This window comes from Prunus avium, chromosome 8 (assembly GCF_965620075.1).
Source record: "Prunus avium chromosome 8, drPruAviu1.hap1.1, whole genome shotgun sequence".
Classification (NCBI taxonomy): domain Eukaryota; kingdom Viridiplantae; phylum Streptophyta; class Magnoliopsida; order Rosales; family Rosaceae; genus Prunus; species Prunus avium.
In genome coordinates, this window is record NC_142291.1 from 22,831,861 (window position 1) to 22,846,587 (window position 14,727).

At 37.7% G+C, this 14,727-nt stretch overlaps 1 protein-coding gene and 2 long non-coding RNA genes across 5 annotated transcripts; 2 read left to right on the plus strand and 1 right to left on the minus strand.

Moving 5' to 3' along the window:
- Nucleotides 1–3,214: 3,214 nt before the first annotated feature.
- On the plus strand, nucleotides 3,215–3,833 carry LOC110759433 (uncharacterized). Its single transcript, XR_015826230.1, has 3 exons — nucleotides 3,215–3,334; nucleotides 3,437–3,499; nucleotides 3,599–3,833. It is a non-coding gene; the product is annotated as an uncharacterized LOC110759433 (long non-coding RNA).
- A 150-nt stretch (nucleotides 3,834–3,983) lies between these two features.
- Nucleotides 3,984–6,527, minus strand: LOC110759419 (uncharacterized). 3 transcript variants are annotated; one of them, XR_015826194.1, is made up of 4 exons: nucleotides 5,933–6,527; nucleotides 5,501–5,646; nucleotides 5,001–5,172; nucleotides 3,984–4,396 (listed from the first exon to the last, which is right to left on the minus strand). It is a non-coding gene; the product is annotated as an uncharacterized LOC110759419 (long non-coding RNA). The 3 variants fall into 3 exon arrangements; XR_002527114.2 differs by lacking the exon at nucleotides 3,984–4,396 and having other exon boundaries at nucleotides 4,407–5,172; nucleotides 5,998–6,527; XR_015826193.1 differs by lacking the exon at nucleotides 3,984–4,396 and having other exon boundaries at nucleotides 4,408–5,172; nucleotides 5,933–6,525.
- Nucleotides 6,528–7,654: 1,127 nt separating this feature from the next.
- BOU (Mitochondrial substrate carrier family protein) lies at nucleotides 7,655–13,712 on the plus strand. The gene is made up of 4 exons (XM_021961493.2): nucleotides 7,655–8,070; nucleotides 8,172–8,240; nucleotides 12,247–12,638; nucleotides 13,023–13,712. Exons 3-4 carry the CDS (start codon nucleotides 12,247–12,249, stop codon nucleotides 13,522–13,524), a joined length of 894 nt encoding a protein of 297 aa, XP_021817185.1. The 5' UTR covers nucleotides 7,655–8,070; nucleotides 8,172–8,240; the 3' UTR covers nucleotides 13,525–13,712.
- The last annotated feature ends 1,015 nt before the right edge of the window (nucleotides 13,713–14,727 follow it).

Here is a 14,727-nt window from a genome sequence, read left to right on the forward strand (position 1 = left end):
GGCTCCCAAGTCAGGGCCTTAATTCAAGTTGATCTGCCTGAGTAGTTGGCCAATTAAATTGTTTTGGTCATGGACCCTCTGCACGAGTTGATCAACCAGTGAATTAATTCCCACTTGACTGTGTAGGTCGGGTAGAGAGGTGTGAATCGGGCCCAATGGCATATGGGCTAGGGCTCCATTTGATGCGCACACAGGTGCATACATCAAGTGTGGTTGCAATGGAGGGAATGTTCAGATTTGTTCCAAAATGGCGCCGTCGCTTGGTCCTTGCAGTGGCAAGGTGGAGAAGGCCATAAGGCCATGGTTTGGCACGGCAACAAGAGGTGCAACAATTCCAGCCGCATGTATGGTCGTTCTGGCGGCCATTGGCGATTGTTCTATGGCTTTCGGAGGCTGCGACAAGGTATGGGCAGCCACGGGAGGTTGCTGCGATGTGCTGGTAGCCACGGGAAGCTGCAGAAATGGGCTAGCAGCCGCCGGAGGCTACTGCAAAACATGTACAACAACTGTTTGAAGATGTTGTGAGGTCTCCGAAGGTGGTTGGATGGCACGGGCAGCCACGGGGGGTTGCTTGAACTCGCTAGGGGGCTGTTGGAAAGCGTTGGCAGCCGTGGGAGGCTGCTGCAAAACACTGGCAGCAGCTGTACCTCGTGGTGGCAGTGAGGTTTCAGCCGTTTCGGAGTGCGCCGTTGCGGTGGTTTTGCTCCTAGAGTGTTTGCTTCCAACCATGGTTGTTTGTAAGGCTTCGGTGGATTAGAAAATAGGTTTGGAGCACGCTTTGAGTATATCTCGTGCTCTCAATGAAAGAACCAATTTGTGGGAGCAAATTTCATCCCACGAGAATATTTGATCGATTGATTCCCCTTTCTTCTTCGTCGTCTCTTTCTCCCTGCAAAATAGATTGGAATAAGAGGACCACACCCGGGGGGTATTGGCCAAAGGCTCTCCGATGCCTAAGTTAGTTCAATTGATTCGTAGAGAATCAATAGCTAAAAAGGGTACGGAGATATATGTATGGTGTGAGCTAGGTGGCCAGAGTTGTGTGTGATGGATGGAGCCTTGTGTAAGGGAGAGAGAGAGAGAGGGCGGCAAGGAGGGAATTTTTGTGAGCTTAGAATAGCTTACCTCGTGCCTTGCATAGCCTCGTATTTATAGAGCCTCGTAGGATTAGGGTTTGGAGAAAAATAATCCTTGTTGGGAAATGATTTATTTTTCTGATTTTAGGAGATTTAAATCAATTATGGATTTAATGAGAATCAAGTCCCTAATAATATTTGACCTAGGGTTTGGCTAAAATTCGGTTCCCACAAAAGTGTTGAAAGGTACATGTTTGGAAAGCATTAGGGGGTCGTTTGGTACGTCGGACTGTTATGGACTGGATTAAATCCTGAGACTATCTTGGATTGGCTTGGATTGGCTTAAGCTGGATTAAGTACTAACCTACGTTTGGTTTTGCGTCGAACTAAGAAGCTGGATTGTAAAAATAGTGAAGACCTATGTTTGGTGCTGTGTGGTCGGACTAAAATAATTTTATTGTAATATTTAAATTTAAAACAATAATTAAAAAAAAAACAAAAATTCTTAATTTTTTTAAAGGCTAAAATTATCTTAAACAAAAAAACCCATTAGATCCAGACCCAACTCAACCGAGTCCGGTTTTCCTGTTACCAAAGTTCCTGTGCCCCCATGTTTCCTCCTTAGTTTTGTGACATGTGGCACACAACTTAACAGGAGTTTAACTCTGTTAACTCTCTTTTAGTAATTTTTTTCTTTGATTAAAACAATTAAAATATATTATATTAGAATACATGTTTGATAAAAACACTGTAGGTAGTTTCATCATCTACGCTACACTTCAACCCCTACAGACGTAAAAACACTGCAAAAATCAGCCACTTCATCTTCTCCACTCCACGAAACTCAGCCCTGCATATGGTTTGTTTTTCTAGTTCGCTTGTTGGCTCTTGGTTCATCAGGTAAGCACACTCTACTCTTCATGTTTTTTTCTTCTGCTTTTTGATTGCTGGTTTTTCAACATCTTATGAAAAACTTATAAATATATAACTTGCGACAATCATATACCCAATATGCCATTCATTTGAATCAAATTCATTTTGGTTTCAATCTTGTGATGACTTTTCATTTCATCTACAGTAACAACTAATATAAAATATATTAATTTTTCTTGAAACACTGTTTTTCCGATGTTTTGGTTTTCATCTATGTCCATTTTCTAGTTTCATCAATAACTAATATGAACATATGATTGTACAATACTTAGCTCTGTTTAATTTTTATTGAATCAATTGTAATTTTTTATTGTTATGGAAGATATTTTAGATGTATAAATTTTGTTTGATTCAATTTTTGAAGGATATGAATATGGAAAATAATTGCATGGAAGGTGGAGAAGGTGAAACAAGCCCTGGCTTGAACATTTCAGAAGGTGAAAGCAACGAAAAGTCATCACAAGCTATGAAAGGTAATGAAAAAATAGATTTGGTTCATTCTAGCATTCAAAAACAACTAATTCCTGTGATTGGGATGGAGTTTGAGACAGAAGACTTAGCATTTAAATTTTACAATGCATATGCATACAATATTGGTTTTAGTATTAGAAGAAGTAGCTGTCACAAATTCAAAAGTGGCCAGTTGAGAGACAGGCTTTTTGTTTGCTTCGCTGAAGGTAAGTGTAAAATTGATAAGCGTGTTTCTAATGTGAAATATCATCGTGCTGAGACAAGATGTGGATGCTTAGCAAGGATGAAAATTAGTTGTCATTTGAATGAGAAGTATCGTGTCATAGAATTTGTTTCTGAGCATAACCATGTGACTACAAGTCCGTCTAAGACTCATTTGTTTAGGTCTCATAGGAAGATCACTCTTGCACAAATAGCTGAAGTTGATATGGCTGATAGTTCAGGAATTGCTCCCAAAGCAACTCTTGAATTTTTAAGTAGACAAGCTGGTGGTCGGGAAAGTCTTGGATTTATTCCTGATGATTACAAGAACTACTTACATTCAAAACGAACAAGAGAAATGAAGTTAGGAGATACAGGTGGTGTGTTAGAGTATCTGCAACAAATGCAATTGAATGATCCTAATTTTTTTTATGCTATACAAGTGGATGAAGATGATTTGATCACTAATATTTTTTGGGCTGATGCGAGGATGATGGTAGATTATGATTATTTTGGTGATGTAGTATGTTTTGGAGAAGCTGACAAAGAAGAGAAGAACTCGAAAAACAGAATTGCAACATTCAAGCAGTGTTGATTCAATATGTGTTCCTACTACGAAAGTTGTTCCAACACCTCTATCAGAATTTTCACAGGTATTGTATAAATTCGTTATTAATTTCATCTTTTTTTTGTTTATTACCCTGTAGCTTCATTGTATTTTTCTTACTGTATTGGTTGAACCCAAAAAATTGTAGGAACTTGTTGCTGTCAATAATTTAAGCATGGAATTTCCAGTTAGCATGGTCAACTTGTTGCAGGTACTTCATTGCATTTAGTTAAAACTTTTCTTAATCATAATTATTTACTTGATTGAGTATATTTCGCTCTTTTGACATATATATATTGTATGAGTGTAGGCACAATCACCATTGGAAGGAGAATGTGGGTTGTTTAGCTCTCAATTCACAAGTGCCGGGGCCAAGAGTTATAATGTTGAAGTAGATCCACCTTTTTCAATTGACAAGAGTCACCAAGCGTCATAATGTTGAATTTGGGTTGTTCAGCTCTCAATTAACAAGGGTTCCATAATTTGTTACAACTCTGTTTTGATTTAGAACGTTTGTTATGTTTGTCCTGTCTTGGTATTTGAACTTATTCTGATATTTGGCATCTCTGCCCTCCTATGGTGTTGAAGTATTATATTCAATGAAAATATTACTTGCATTTCAAGCCACGAAGGCATTAATCATGCTGCATACTTTCAAATAAGCTCTCTCCATGTCAGAACATGATGAAGAATGCACAATGATGTTAATAATGCAGAACCTCATACAAACTTCATAGAATTTTGGGTCATATAGAAAAGATTTTAGAGGAAAAATAATACATAATGTTTATTGTACAGGATTTCCTTCCCATCACTATGAACCTCAGCAATGGTTGCTTCTCAATGTTCACTTCCTGCCTACCATGCCCACCTTCACTACTTTGACTACCACTAGAACCTTTTTCACCAGAATTTGATCCCTTCTTCTTTGGACCTTTTTCACTAGAACATCATCTAGGCTGTGAGCTTCCTCTTTGTTAACTTTTGGCCTGTAGTGGTTCATGTAATAGTATTGACATGAAGCTATACCTAAGTGCTGTCCCTCAATATCAATATCCAGGTATACTCTGTGGGTAATTTCAGGTACCTCTTCTAGTTTCTCTTCCTCCTACAAATCAAGTTAGAGACTCTAATCAATTTTTTTTGTAGATACTGATTTTAGATGCAGGGCACTGTACTCTTACAGAAGTTGCAAGCATCATTACTCAAAGAATAAACCACTTCAAATAGAAGCCAAATGTCAACCACCAAAGATCCCCCACTACCCACACCCACCTACACTTACATTCTCGTATCTATTTTAAGCAAACCTGCACATTGTATCTGGAAATTACAGATCACACATTGGGCTAGAGAACAGAACCCACAACTAGTAATAATGTTTCAAGAAACAAAATGCTTAAATCTGAAATGTATTATGACAACGAAAATAGCTAGACTCATAGACATGAGCTACATAGGCAAGCACTCTGGATATATAACATAATAATAACATTTACACAGTTTGACCAACATACAAGGCTCCATTCATAAGCAGTTGTTCAACATTAAGGACAGCATCCCCATCTAATCACCACTCTTAACCATTTCACCATTTAACAAATTCCAAATTATTAGTACCCAATAAAGCATTCATTAAATAGTGTATCTGTGGACACCCAATAAAGCATTCATCCCTACGTATATAAGGGTGATTAGCTTTTGATACACACCCCAAAAACATCTCTGGACACCCAAAAATTCCCAGAATTGCCTTTGTAGCCAAGTGTCCAGAGACATAGCTTGAAAATATGATCAATTTAAAAGGCAGGATGGGAATTAACTTCCAATGAACCAAAATGCTGGAGGTATGCTTCAGTGATCAACCTTCTTCCTTCTCTTTTTCTGAAAAAAAGTATTGAAACCAAATGAATTGCATAATGAGTATATAAGTATAGCAAATTAATCGTTTAAAAGCTTCTTGTGCGATGGCTCTAACACCAACAACCAAAAAGGGGGAAAAAATTATGAAGTAGAGCCTGGCTTACCTCACGAACCAGTGGTCAACGAGTGAAATATATGCAGGGGCTGAGTTTTGATAATTATATACCCATTACGCAATTCATTTGATAATTATATACCCAAGATGAAGCGGCTGAGTTTTGCATACGATGCTCAAAAACCAGCAATCAAAAAAGAAAAGAAAAAAACATGAAGAGCATAGCGTGCTTACCTGATGAACCAGCAGCCGATGAGTGAACTAGAAAAACAAATCATATGCAGGGGCTGAGTTTTGTAGAGCGGAGAAGATGAAGTGGCTGAGTTTTGCAGTGCAGAGAAGACATAGGGGTTGAAGTGTAGCGTAGAAGATGAAGCGGCCTGCAAAATGTTTTTGTCAAACGTGTATTCTAATATAATATATTTTAATTGTTTTAATTAAAGAAAAAAAAACTAAAAGAGAGTTAACAGAGTTAAACTCCTGTTAAGTTGTGTGCCACATGTCACAAAACTAAGGAGAAAACAAGGGGCACAGAACCGGACTCAACTCAACCTCCCCATTCTTTTTATCTTTTTTTTCTCTCTATTTTTTTTGTTTTTTTTTTGTTTAAGATAATTAGGTTCATCACATTGGAAATAGGACGAGGAGAAAAAGCAGATGTTTTGCCTTCTATGGGATTTTTTTTTTTGGACGAAGCCTCCTATGGGATCAAATCATCAATGCAGTGATACCTATCCACCTCCCCCACTGAAGCCATCTTCTCTTGCTCCCTGGGATTAATAGATTCATTCTTGCTTCTTCACCTTGCGGCCTTTGCAAACATAAGAAGAACTATCGGAGCTCACATCAACCAAACCCAATTCCCTCTGTCTCTGTCTCTGTCTCTGTCTCTGTCTCTCTCTCATCGCAACCCACCTCCACATCCCCTTTTTCCCCAGTTCTCCTTCTCCCCTTTTGACTCTTTTTTTTAATTCAATCGGGAAAGCTTCAAACAGAGGCTTCAACAAAGGTGTTCTCCCAGGCACGCCGCACATCCTCTTCGATCTTGACAAGCCAGTGATCTAGGTTTGTTTGGTTGCAGAAATTAGTAACCCCATGAGGAATCGGAGCAGATAGAAAGGGCTCTCTGGGTCAACTGATTGGGTATTCAATTGGGTATTGTTTTTGGTGTCGATACGGTTGGTGGTGGTGACAGTGCAAAGGTTTAGTTCTGCGATGGTTTAGTTCGGACTCGCGAGTTCAACATAGCGTGGGTGTTATATTGCGAGCCGCTTTTCAAGCTCGCTAAATTAGAGGGGCGAGTGAGGGGGATTTTTCACTGTTGGACTATATAATCTCATTTAAGTTAGTCCACTCTCTTAACAAACATGGGTTTTAAGTACTATTTAAGCTAGTCCAGTCCAGTGAGGCCTCCCAAACACACCCTAGGACTATTTAGACGTTGGAGCTTTCAAAAAATGAAACGTTGGAATTGGATGCTTATAAGGCTGCGTTTGGTTCATGGGAAAGGAATCTTGGGGATGGGAAACCGATTGCTTTCCCATGTTTGGTAAGTCAGGCATGGGAAAGCGTTGCCTAGCACATGGGAAAGTAGGAGGGAAAGTGAATCCTTCCTTCCTACTTGGGTTTCACTTTCCCTTCCCATGGGAAAGTAAGACTAACTTTTTTTTGACTAATTTGTCCTTACTAACAATTCATAATTACACTTTTTATCCAACAATTATTGGTATTTTTTTATTACTTTAATAGGGATACAATTGGGAAACTAAACAAAATTTGTTTTCCATTCCTACTCAAAACAAACATGGGAAAGGAATCACCATTTCTCATCTCTTGGGAAATGACATGGGAAATGATTTCCCATCAAATTCATTCCGTGAACCAAACAGGGCCTAAGAGTAGAATATTAAAGCATCATTTTCAACCACTAACATTAAGAGCATGGTTGGACATTACATTACAAATGTATGGCTCCCAAATTTGATTCTCAATTATAAACCAAATCAAATGAATTAGCTAGCTTGATATAGAAACACAAACAAAACCAAAAAAAGGAAAAGAAATAGCTAGCAATCTATAACGCTACAAATGACGAAAATGACTTCCAATATCTTTTGCTATTGAAGAAGAACAAGATCATTTTATCTTTCGTAAACCACATGTTTTTTAAAAATGTTTTTACTTTATTACAATGGAAGAGAACCGAATCCTTAAACTCTGGACCACTATTAAACCAAATTTTCTGAAGTATCTTCCTAAAAAGATAATATGTTGATCACACTTTTGGGTGCATATATATTATCAACTCTTTTGATTTTGCTAGGTAACAAAATGTGGGCCCTAGAATGCAAATGGTTGGTGTAATGTAAAGCCCAATCTTCAAATTCCAAGACATCGAAGTTTGCCGGACACCGAGACTTAGAGAGCTAGCTATCTACATACAGAACACACGACACAACACACACTCGTCAAACCAATTGGAGAGCACGGAGAGAGTGAGATAGAGAGTGGCTGTGATTGGCTTCATCTTACCTCTATTGTGTCCTCATCTGAATCCACTCTCTCTCTCTCTCTCTCTTCTCTCAACCACACCTATCTCTCCATCTCGTCCTCTTCACACTCCAACACTCACAGGGTTGGTGGATGGTGTGTGTGTTTTTGTCCCATATAAGCAATCTCGTGTGGTTCTGAATCCACAAAGATTCGATTCCCTTTTGCTTGTTCACAGATTCAATTTCTCATTTCTTCCCCTCAAAACCATCACATACAAGCAACACTCACCAAACTCATTTTTTCAATTTCTGGTAATCTTCTTAACCCACTTTTGTTTTTGTTTTTGGGTTTTTTGGGTTTTTGATATGAACAATTCTGTTTGACGGATCTAATGCGTGTTGGGTTTTGGCAGGACCATCTGGGGGTCTTAATTACTTGAGAGGTTTTGCTTTGCTTTTGGGTGCCACCCAGTATTTGTCAAGTAAGATTCTTGCCTTTTCTGCTTCAAAACTGTTTATTCTATCAAATGCAAATGCCTTTCGTTGCTTTTCATATGACTGACACTGAGATTGAACAAGCTGCAAAATGGCTTGGCAGAAGCATGTTAATGATTTACAATGTAGGTTCCATTTCAGCCTTGATCTTATTACTTGAATTGTCAAAAGAAGTAATAATAGTTCTGTATTATTGAGTGTGCTACAAAGTGTGCTTGATGATAGGTTAGACGCAGAATCCTTTAATCTGCTCACTTTCAACGAACAATGTGTCGTTAAATTTCTAACTTTGATGTGTTACAATACATATTATTCTTTAATGAGTAAATTTAAATTTTGTTAACAGAAGCTTTGAAGATAAAAGGGACTCTTTCTTGCTTAAAATGACATATCCTCAAGTGTTGAATATTTGTTGTTGATAACTAGTTGTGAATGGCAGTCTTGGACTGGACATGACCTTCAGATTTTAATGGGAAAGTAGACATTTAGGACACGATGCACAATTGAGCTAATTAGTTTACGAATGAGGGGTAGTGGAACTGGTCATGCCCATGGTTTGCTCCCATATGGTCCAAGGTTCGAAATCCTTGAAGGTATCTATGTAGCTATTTGCTAGTGTTTCCTGCCTCCAAAAGATTGTAGGGTTTGGCTGGGGCCCCAGTTTGAAATCTGATCCGATAGTGGATTAGGGGATTTCTGGGTATATAAAAGAATGTACAATCAAGGTAATTAGTTTTGCTCTTGTTAGTCATAGTTCATCCACCAAATGTTTTGGAACAAAATTATGATTGAGATCTTCAAGAAAAGAAAAATCAATTGTAGGTATTATCATTGCATTGGAAATTCATCTAGTGATTTTTATTCTCAGTAGTTCGTAATTATTTGAGCATTATGTGTAGGGTTTCATCTCCTGATTCCTGTAGTTGAAATCTCTGTATTACATCTTTGGCCTTTGCCGACCGATATTAGGTGTATCAACCATGGATATTCCTTTTGTAAATCTGGATGGAACCATCAGCTGAAACATGCATTCTTAAATTCTTAATGGCATAAGAAGTATGTCAAACTTGTAGGCAAGGACGCAAATATCGGCTGATACACCGATATGTCAACACCGATACTGGGGGTAAGGCCATATCTTCCCCTTTATTGGTGATATATCCCCGATAAATGTGATGTCCCCTATATTTTCCTGACTTCGTCGATATTTCCCGATCCCCATAACACAACCCAGAAAATTTTCAGAAGTTTTGAAGCCAATTGTTGCAAATTGAATCCCAAAAATCTCTAATCATTATTAAAATATGCAAATAAGTGAAATATGAAGAAATTAAAGCTTAATTGGAACACCTATGAACTAACCCAGCCATTAAATCATACCCAGAACCCTATAATCATGTTTGATTATAATGGAACTAGTTATGGAGCTTAAGATGATGAAACAGATTATGGACCTACTAGTTGGGTGAATCCTAACAATCCCATATATGGGAGGACAGTAGGGAGCTCAAGAGAGACATATGTGCACCATGTTCAAACATGGCTTACAAACTGCTCAGGTTATATGACTTGGTATGACTATTGTATGGATCTATATGGTTGTTCCTCATTGTTTGAACTACATAGGAGCTCTTCATTTATGTAGATGGAAACTTATCTAAATTGTAATCCAATGTTGAAACAAACTATGGATTTATGCATGTTTTATTCATTCTAATCAATGTTTCATTTTCAAACTTTTCATTAACGCGTATTCCATACCACTTATATTTCATCATATGTTTATCTTATACTTAATAAATTTTGAGTTTTGTTTGTTCAATACATTCATTGAGAATGTATATAACATCTATGAAAGTTTTACTCCAAAATTTTGTTTTTCAAAGCCTATATCTGTCATTTTTGCTGATTTTTTTCACGATACCTAAAACGATAAGGATATATCCCCCAAAATATCCATAAATTGGAGGCCCGATATTATCTGCACGGCCGATATTTTAATCCTTGCTTGTAGGACTATTCTTCCTATGATCATTGGCCATGTTTTGAGAATTTTGTAAATTTCAGAACTTGAATAAATTTTCTTACCCCTTTTCGTTTAATTATTGCTAATTTTGCTCCCACTCTAAATGTCCTTAATTAAAAGGTTCCCTTCTTTGTGGATTGGATGCTAACCTTCAAATCTTTGAGGTCCGACTTGTACTAATAATGCAAGCGAGAGGTATTATTTGTGATACATATATTTTACAGTTTGAATGACATATGGAGCCATGCGTTGAGCAAACAATTTTATGAACATGAAGTTTTTAAGTACAGTAGCAATCCACAAGTAGGCCATGGAAGGTAGGAACAAAGACAGTTCTAACATCCAGCTACTTACTCATCACTAACATAACAAATACATAACACTAAACCATTATACAACAGTCTCAATAAAATGCAGCCCCCAATCTGCAAAAATGAATCAATTTCTCTAAACTGTTTCACAAAAGCGCACAATGAAGCACACCAATGAACACTATCCCATAAAAGACATCTATTTTCCTTCAAACTCCTAACATTCCTTTATACCAAAGAATAGTCATTACTTAATTTGGCTTTTCCCTCAAGCAAAAGCACAATGTCTCGAGTAAAGAGACACAAGAAATTTGAAACCACCCCAACTCAATATTGTTGTCCTAAATAACTTTTCCATGACCCACGTGCAACTGGACAGGGAAGAAATGAATGAGCAATACTGTCAACTGCCTTCTTGCACTTGATATTGATGGTGTGCTTTTTCAGAGAAGTGATGATTGAGTATTGTTTTGGTATAAATCATATCAAATTCAATCTCTATTCTGTGAAGATTAAAAAAAAACAGCATAAAAACAGTTCAGATAGGAAGAGGTATGAACTCCGTTATAATTCAAGTTATCAGTAGAAAGAAGTGAAGAAAATGAACGATTTACATTCCTTAATGATTGAGTGCATCGTTGCTCATGCTCGGCTTGTTTTATCGTCAAGCGTAAATATATAAATTTGATTTAGCTGTAAGATAGGCTGATTGTAATTAATTGGTGTCATTTTAAGTTTAAGTTGCTCATAAGCAACTTGTTGATCTATCAATCTTCATTTTCATTTTCCTTGTTTTGTTTTATTGAACATTGTTTTAAAATCTTCTTCCCACCTCCATTCAACTGATCAATAAAGCAGGGATGAGGACTTGTTATTCTTTTTTCCAAAGGGATATTTTTATTTTTATAGATTTCTATTCTTTGTTTCCGATGAGGAGGGATAATCTGTTTATTTTTATTAAGGACTCTGTGAATAAATTTTTATGTCGTTTCTTAACATATTCATTTTCTACCTTCCAGAAATGTTTGAAATTATGTTTACTGAATCTTACATAGTTTGGCTGGAGCCTATGGTTGATCTTATTTTTTTCTGAATCTTACATAGTGTCAAGGTATCTGATTTAGTTGTCATCATGGGGATCAACATTTTTTCTTGATTTTCCCTAAACTTATAGGACGGGTTGACATTCATCCGTTTCTAAGGTTGAGTTTACCTTTCAGGAGTTGCTTGCCCCCCTCCCTTCCCTTTGTGAAAAGAGGAAAGAAATTAATGTTGTCCCTTTTTTCAGTACAAAAAATGGAAGCAGCCCTTGGAAGTTTACTGAAACCGTAACAGACAACCTCATTCTACATATTATTCCTCTTTGCCCTGGTTCAAGTTTATATCTAGAAATTCACATGCACAGACACATCCGACACACATACTTATGTACAATGTGATGTTTCAAAATGCTCTCTGATCCAAGCGTTGACAAAAAATTTGGATGTTAACTAACACAGCATTTGTATGGCTCTAGATTGACAATTTTATAAGAATCATTGTGCCATCAAATTTATAGTCTAAGATCCTTGTATGTTAAATTCTAATGCCGAGAGTTATCTGTATGGGTTTTCTAATTCTGAATATGCGTTGACCAAAAAATTTCTGAATATGCAGATGGGGGAAGTAGTCAAGGACTTGACCGCTGGGACTGTTGGAGGGGCAGCACAGTTAGTATGTGGGCACCCATTTGATACTATAAAGGTTAAACTCCAAAGCCAGCCTAATCCACTCCCTGGACAACTTCCCAAGTTCTCAGGTGCTATTGATGCTGTCAAGCAGACATTAGCTGCTGAAGGCGCAGGGGGTCTCTACAAAGGTATGGGAGCTCCACTTGCGACTGTTGCAGCCTTCAATGCTGTCCTCTTCGCGGTAAGAGGCCAAATGGAGACGTTGTTGAGGTCTCAACCTGGTGCCCCACTTACAGTGGGCCAGCAGGTCATTTGTGGGGCTGGGGCTGGAGTAGCTGTGTCCTTTCTAGCATGCCCCACTGAGTTGGTCAAGTGCAGGTCAGTGTAGCTCTTCTCTTTAGAAAAGAGAAAGACCCAATCTTGTATACATTTTCAAAATTTTTACTTCAATTTTGTTTCATTATCATGCCTATATTCTCTTTGGCCCTTGCACAATATATCTGTAACCAATCTTAGAAAGTGTTTCGGAAAAATTTAACGTAAAAATTGTTTTGTTCATTAAATATTTGGTTATCCACCTTAATCATTTCTTTTCCTTTCATTTTGATTTTCAATGAGGGAAAAACTGTATGTACATTTTGATAGTTTCCATTAAAATTAGCCTTTTGGCAGAAACTGTTAAAACTGTTCATCACTTGGTCATTTAAATAAGGAAAGGAAAAGACCTTATCTATAAGCTGTTTGCGCTTCATGGTAGGACAGGTTGCAAGCCCAGAGTGCAATGGGAGATAGTGGCTCAGTGGGTGCCACAGTGAAGTACGGAGGACCATTGGATGTGGCCAAGCAGGTACTTAGATCAGAAGGGGGTACGAGGGGTCTCTTCAAGGGCTTGGTTCCGACTATGGCACGCGAAATACCTGGAAATGCTGCACTGTTTGGTGCCTATGAAGCACTGAAGCAGTTCTTTGCTGGAGGCCAGGACACTTCTGGCTTGGGAAGAGGCTCTTTAATTGTGGCTGGAGGCTTGGCTGGAGCAGCTTTCTGGGCCTCTGTCTACCCTACTGATGTTGTCAAGAGTGTAATTCAGGTAGATGATTACAAAAATCCAAAGTTTTCGGGCTCAATTGATGCATTTAGAAAGATCCTGGCCTCAGAGGGAGTCAAAGGCCTCTACAGGGGCTTTGGACCAGCTATGGCTAGAAGTGTTCCAGCCAATGCAGCATGCTTTTTGGCATACGAGGTTACAAGGTCAAGTTTGGGATGATGATTTGGGGCTTTTTGGTGGTTTTGAATTTAGTGATTTCAGTCATCTTCATTTTCTGATGCAGAAGCCATTTTTCTCTACATTGAACTTGTGGTTCGGTACTAGCATCCTCCACACTTTGTAATAACAGCTCTGTTGCCGGAGGAAACATTCTTTTACCAATCATATTGCGTTCACTGATTTTTTTTGCTTGTTTTTTCTCAGAAACTCTTGCAGATGGTTTGCATCTGATGGATGTGGTAGATGCCAACCATATTGCTATCAGTCTGTATATTTATTTATTGGGGTGGGCGATGGGATGGAGGAAAATGACTGAAGATAAATAATAGTAATCAATCAAATTAAGCTTCAGATAATTACCACAACAATTTACAATATAAAAGTAGACAGTTTACTGATAATAGCCCGGAGACCTATTCTGATGAAACTCCACAATAGAATAGGTATATTTGGCCTAATCTATCATGTGTGTGATCCAAGTGATTAAGTTGGGGATGATAATACTAAGTAGACCACATTTATAGACCACTTTGTGTACCGCCTCTTTAACATTTCTTTGGTCGAAATTTAGGATTGTCTGATCTTCTCCTATATTATAAGCACGTGGCATGATCCTATAAATTATGGTCCCACAATCTCTCCATGAGTTTTATGTTTGGATATAGATTCCACCAATCGAATATAAGAATACAATAAGAAAAAAAGTTTGGCTTCCAATATGTGTTTGTCTTTGTCTATTTTATTGTAAGCGTGCTTTTTTTTTTTCTTTCTTTCTCCATCTAATGTGTTTGTCGTGTGTGAAATCAAGAGATTCCCACTATGTTGATAATCTATTGAACATGAACTGAGACTTTTGAGCTTCATTTGCCAAATCAATCGTGAGCAAATGACCTCTATGCTGAAGCCTCATGCAGTTTATATCCCTCTTCCAGCTCAAGGCCGCATAAACCCAATGCTCAAACTTGCAAAGCTTCCACATTTCAAAGGATTCTATATAACCTTCGTCCACACAGAGTTCAACTACAATTGCTTACTTCAATCTAGAGGCTCGGATGCTGTAAATAAAAAAACAAGGTAAATAACTAATAAATAAGAGAAATTAAGCATAAAAACTAAGAAAATGAGTATTCAAATGACATATAATTATGAGCTTATTAACTACCCCAAACTAAGATTATGTTAGTCTTTGAGCAAAACAAAACA